The sequence below is a fragment of the Coptis chinensis genome, chromosome 6 (assembly GCF_015680905.1).
Source record: "Coptis chinensis isolate HL-2020 chromosome 6, ASM1568090v1, whole genome shotgun sequence".
NCBI classification, from domain to species: domain Eukaryota; kingdom Viridiplantae; phylum Streptophyta; class Magnoliopsida; order Ranunculales; family Ranunculaceae; genus Coptis; species Coptis chinensis.
Genome location: NC_141461.1, coordinates 99,366,818 through 99,373,189, shown reverse-complemented (window position 1 = coordinate 99,373,189; position 6,372 = coordinate 99,366,818). Strand labels below are relative to the sequence as shown.

The 6,372-nt window shown below is 37.0% G+C and overlaps 1 protein-coding gene across 1 annotated transcript; it reads left to right on the top strand.

Annotated features, from left to right (window-relative positions):
• The first annotated feature begins 500 nt into the window (after positions 1 to 500).
• LOC147496068 (F-box protein SKIP23-like) lies at positions 501 to 4,688 on the top strand. The gene is made up of 4 exons (XM_086568518.1): positions 501 to 573; positions 2,299 to 2,464; positions 2,957 to 2,969; positions 3,037 to 4,688. The coding sequence occupies exons 1-4, from the start codon at positions 501 to 503 to the stop codon at positions 4,147 to 4,149; spliced, it is 1,365 nt and encodes a 454-aa protein (XP_086424644.1). The 3' UTR covers positions 4,150 to 4,688.
• Positions 4,689 to 6,372: the final 1,684 nt, after the last annotated feature.

The window sequence follows — 6,372 nt, the reverse complement described above, 5'->3', positions numbered from 1 at the left end:
AGATTCATTTGTGAATCAACAAACTCTCGATGGATCGGGTAATGACATTGTATGTAAGGTGTCTTTATTGATTATAGAAGGAATGCGGACCCGCAGAAGTCGGGTTGATGATGTCCCTCGAGGAGCTCAAAAAAGATTGTCATGTAAACCTTGCGGGTGGATTTATTCGACATGACAATGAGGTGGAGTGGTACTACTCAAGGACATAAGAAGTTGATTAATGTAGTTGTCAGTAACTTGACTTAATCAACAGACATTCGATATCTTAAACCTAATTTGTAAAGAGAAACTTAAGACAAACCACACTATTATATATGGGCAAAAAAAATATTGTCAGACTTAAGAACACATTATTCTTCAACTAAAGTTTCAATAAGGTGTGCATATCACTTTGAAGAATTCATAAGGACCGCTCCAGTGGAAGACAACTCTATATTCGAATACCAAGAACTAAATTGTAATGATAGGCAAAGATCTTTATTTTCAGTAAGGTGGTCTCTATGCAACTCTATAGACAATTACTTCTTAAAGTTCATCAGAATGAATTACCTGATGTTTGGAATAGGCAAGAAGGTGATTTTCAGTGAGTTTCTCAAAGACTAACATAATTCTACCATTGTTGTGCTACTCAAAGAGTGATCGATTCTTCTTCTTCTTGTTTTACAACATTGTGGAGTTGGAGTAGTTTCTTTGATTCATTCAGGTTCAGTTTTAGAGGAGTTGGAAACCCATTTTTTGTTTACATTGTCGACAAAATTATGATGTTATCTTTTAAAATCTTTTTCTTCCGGTTCTACCCCTCCCATTGTGTGGTTAGAAATCGTGCGCACCAAAACTTTTGATACATCTCGCGCACCATAGATTTAGCATTATATATGGGCAAAAAAATATTGTCAGACTTAAGAACACATTATTCTTCAACTAAAGTTTCAATAAGGTGTGCATATCAATGAAGTAGCAAAAAAAAACAAAATGATGATTAAGAAATGCTACAAAATATCACTTTTAAGAATTCATAAAGACCACTCCAGTGTCCTAATTTCTTTTATAGGAGAGCAAGTCAACTTGGCAAATTCTTAGTGATATCTTGTCACGCAAAACAGTCAAATCCAAGTTATTGAATTCCTTCCCTCCACACATTCTCATTGCCTTATCTTTCCTCTGTTTCTGTCTCTCACTCTTCTCTCACTTCTATAATGTTTGCACCAATTAATTCTCCTTCAACCCCTTGTCTAATTACTTCACTCAAACATGGTGACCCATTTAGCGGTTACACTCACTTCTCCTCGTTTACTCTTTTCTGCTCTCTAAACCCTTCTTCTCCCTTTCATCATCATCTTATTCTTCACCGACTTGTTCAAAAATTCACTTCAATCCATCTATCCAACTTATTAATAACAAACTATCACCTCGGCATCGGGTTTTCATTATTTCCCCTAAAGCCACTGAGCAACAACAAGATTAGTTTCTTATGTTGTCTAGTATATATAATATATCATCTCGATAATTCGATATATTTACTTAGACTGTAGATATTATTTTCAGGTCAAGTAAAAGAAGATGAGGTTTTCGACAGTAACATCATGTCATATTGTAGCATTGAGAAACATAAGAAATCATTGGGGGAGCTCGAGCAAGAGTTTCTTCTAGCACTACAAGTACTCACTCTAATAGTTCTTTTAGTTTCTCTTACGATTATTATTGTTTGTACTTGGTTTCAGTTTTCATAGATTCTAGACATAGAAATTTGAAGAACGAGATTCCGACAAACATAAATACAATCTTATGCTACATTAACATCAATTAAAATCAATACACATGATCTTTTGTTTAAATGTTGTCAAAGAATCATATTTCATAAATACGAATGTATATAATTAAGTACCATTTTTTACCACTAGCCATTACCACACCAATTAACTGGCTAAGATTCACAAAACCTGTAGAATCTTGTTTGTTCCCTCCCTGATTCATTGAATCCTGCTTTCTCCCTGACCCAATCACCTCAAAGCGTGAATATTGAAACCCAAAGACACATAACAGGGGAAAAAAAATGGATTAAACTCTAGTTCTTTTTAGTTTCCATGGTGTAAAGTTCAACTCAAATAATAGCATAACTAACCAAAAAAGTAAAATATAGTCCAAGTTACCATTTTCTCATCAAAACAACCAATCAAATAACATAATCAATCAACAACCCAGTAACAGAATGTATGATCAAAGACAAAAACTAGTAAAAACTCCCTAGAAAAAAGAATCATTTGTTCAAGAGTACGGTTGATGGGTGTGTGAAAACAGAGTCGAAAATCCCAGTTGAAGAGTTATTCTTTGAAGAAGAAGAAGAAGAACCACCCTTTGGTCCAAAAAGCTCATTAGATATTGAAGAACCAGTTGAAAGTGAAGAAGAAGAAGCAATTAGTTTTACAATATTGTGGAGTTGGAGTAGTTTATTTGATTCGTTCAGGTTCAGTTTTAGAGGAGGTGGAAACCCATTTTTCGTTTACATTGTCGACAAAATTACGATACTATCTCTTCAAATCTTTTTCTTCTGGTTCTACCCTCATGTTCTTTCGGTTCTACCCTTCCTATTATTGTGGCTAGAAATCGTGCGCACCAAAACTTTCAGTACATCTCGGGCACCATAGATTTAGCAAATGAGATAAAGAAAACATTTGGACTAGCCTGACCAGTTGGTATATTTTGGGTACTGTACTAGACTACCGATAAAGCCGGATGAAAACCGACTCAATGACAGGCCCAATACATCACGCGCAACCATAGGGCCGAATCCTAACCACAAAACCATATATTGAAGTCCTGCCAGTCGACGAATCCTTTTTGAGGTACGATTAGGAAATCTTAAATTAATTTGGAAGTTCTTTACTTTGTACAATTAGGAAACCATCTTCCTTCTTATAAATCTGAAATCTGTTTATTTAAGTTTCTGTCTATATAGATACCGGCTTGCTGTACTCTTTGTCTCTGTGGTGGCGATGATTTCTCTCCGTGAACAACAACCTTCGGAGTCTTCTTTAGAAAAAAAATATTTTGCACTTCATTTTAAGATCCATTGTGCCGCCGGAGCTTTTGAAATATGTCCTCTTCTTTCTTCGATTTGTTGTAAATCTTCTCAACGGTTCCGATTATATAAGGGATCAGACAGATGGAGAGGATAATTGTGCTGGGCGTGTTACTGTTTATGATCCTTTCGAGGACACAGATAGTAGAGTGGTTGACTGGTTGGAACTTCCGGGTCATCTTCTTTCTACAATTGCAGAAAAATTGAGTGGTGTGGATGATTATGTTCGATTTGGCGCAGTTTGTAAGTCATGGCGATCTGCTTATTTGGAAAGTCAACCCCGTTGTCTACCTCACCAACTTCCTCTTCTCATGCTTCCAACTCCAATTACACATGATAACCAGACACGCAGCTTGTACGATCTCTCCAGGAAAAGAGTCTTAGATTTCCAAGTACCAGTGCCGCACAACAGGTTATGTCGGGGTTGTAGTTTTGGATGGCTGGTAACTGTTCTGGAGAATTGCGAGGTTCGCCTCTTGAACCCATTTGTGTCGATTGAGAATGAGATCCACCTTCCCCCTTTAACAGCTTTCGAATTCCATGACGAAAACCATGGAATTTGGGGCTGTGAATATCTGCGAAAAGCAGTTGTCTCTGCAAACCCAACATATAATCCCAATTATGCTGTAATGGCAATCCATGGTGGGTTTAATCGCATAGCCTTCTTCAAGCCTGGCGACAAAGTTTGGACAAACCTAGACTCAACATACACACTTGTTAATGACGTTATTTACTATGGCTATCAATTCTACTTTGTCGACGACTATGGAGCACTTTTTGGTTGTGATCTCAATCAACCTCATCATCCCAAAGTGTCAAGAGTTGCACCACCTATCGGAGTTCATGGCGAGGAAACGAAGTATCTTGTGGAATCAGGTGGAGACTTGCTACTAGTTATAAGGACAAGGAGATATCATGAAAACACCTATTCTTCTATTGGGTTTGTTGTGTGCAAATTGAATACTAATGAACATAAATGGACTGAGGTCAAAAGTCTACTCGGTCATTCTGTGTTTATAGGTGATAATAGTTCATTTTTCTCTATTGGCTTCGGACTTCCCAGGATGTAAGCCGAATTGCATCTACTTCACAGACGATTTTTGGAGGGTTATTATGAAGCAAGTGATCGTGGAGTTGGACCTCATGACATTGGAGTCTTCAATCTGGAAGATTGCAGCTTTGAAGCGCATTATCCACTGGAGTGTGCAATGATCATTCCGCCCCCATTTGGATCGAGCCAACGCTTAACAAGGATTTGAATTGAAACGATCTGGTCTGTATTGGACGAGATGCAAGGGGATGTTTATACAACTTCTTCTATCTCACACTTGGCGAGAAGCTAATTTTGTTGCTGATGCCATGGCAAAAATAGGTGCATCTTTAGATATGAATGAGAGACTAATGTATGAGGGCATTCCCCCATATTTGCATAAATGGGAGAACCCAAATGCTACGTACTTTCGCTTTGGAGGGTGCTCTAGTGAGTAGGTCACAAAACCATGTAATTTTTTATTCTTACTAGAATCATGCACGTGCTATGCACGTATTAGTATTAGCAATGCAGACGTGTAAGACAATTTTAATTGACACTAAATTGGTTTTTTTTTTTCTTTTTCGATAATTACACTAAATTGTTTTTCATTCGTACATACGTGAAATCACAAAGGTCAACTTACTGACTTATCATAGTTATGCATCAAAGTATAGCATTACTTGTTACAATCGTAAATTTAAATCAAATAATATTTTGGTGTTTACAACTAAGAGACACTGCTGAAATGAGAACAAATGTATTACTAGGGGTGGCTCTGAGGGTAGCCGAGAGAGGCGGGCAACTGGGGCCCCAATTTTTTTGCTCATAACTTGGGCCCTAAATTCAGTGACAATTATTATTACACATTTTATGTTTTCTCACTGCCAACTAAGAAAATCACTAGTTTGCTCACAAGACATAAATCGTATTGTACAAAAGCACTTTTTTCTTCTCCAACACATCAATTCAGTTCATTTTAATCAACTCTCTATATAGTTTTTTTGTTAGATCTCAAAGTTAGGGGGTCTCACATTAAGTGCTTGGCTAGGGCCTTTAAGAACTCAGGGTCGCCCCTGTGCTTTACACCGCTTCATTTTACATAAATGACCGATTACATTTTCCTCTACTCTGCAAAACTATCAAAACTTAAGGAAACACTAAAACTTAAGGTTTAGACCCATCCATAATAATAGAAACAAAGAAGTATGATGAATTAATATCCTTTCTTACATGGATTTCTTTTCTTCTGGAGCTTTCTCCACTTCAAATATATCCGTATGAAAGACCGAGAAGACCATTATGACACCACTCCCCGCTTTGGGGGGATTGGGATTACCACTAAGCACAAGCAACCACGATGCTCACAAATTTCCGAAAGTAGTTGTGATGGTGGTGTTGGCAAAGGGACCCAAATCGGGGTGATGGTCAAAAAGATAAAGTTCTCCCCACACAAACAAAAGAGAAAAATATCCCATGCTGCCTCTGGATGATCTCTACAAAACTGGACTGCCTAAAATCCACTTCCACGTGGCTAGCTGAACATGTAGACGATATTGTATATGGTACCCCATAAATTCATCCCCAACATTATATCCCAAGCACTCGTGTTGGAGTACACGGTAACAATTAACCGGTTTGGTGGGAGCATGAAAAAATATATGCATTGATGTATTAGATGAGTGTGTTTCAAGAGAGTAATCCACTGCATGAAAATTGATTTGCTAATGACCTGTAACCCAGAGTTGGTAACTGTTTCTCATTACCTGTGAAACATCATATTATAAAAGTTTTTTTTAGCTTCATATCCAAATAAGTATAACAGACTCGTGTTCTTGTGAAGTCTGAACAGGAAATGGGATTAAAAAGTGTTATCCCAAAATTTGTGCAAGCACAAACATCAAAGCGATGGTGGTGGTCAAAATAAAAGGGAGTTTAACACAAGCCAACCCCCATAACACAGGTTTTACATAGATACATACCCAGCTAAGAGGCAAGCAAATTCCGGCATATCTATTGGCCCATTTAGTGTATATATACTATGAGCTTCATTACTAGATTTTAATATTGAATGCAAAATCACTTGAAGAACATTTCTTAAAAGCTTTTTGATTTTTTGCATTTCCAAATTCCAACCACCAAACATATATAAGATATAAATTCCAGTATTGAATCCTTATGTATCTTGCTTTGTCATTCCCCATTTTAGAATAGTTTCTTAAAAAACAACAAAATAATATTGGGGCACAACTTCTCTAGAAAA

Excerpts from the sequence above, each read along its gene's own strand:
- LOC147496068 (XM_086568518.1), top strand. The coding sequence starts at position 501 with ATGCAACTCTATAGACAATTACTTCTTAAAGTTCATCAGAATGAATTA. Across the intron at positions 574-2,298 it reads TGTTTGGAATAGGCAAGAAG|AGTCGAAAATCCCAGTTGAA; the intron begins GTGATTTTCAGT and ends GTGTGAAAACAG.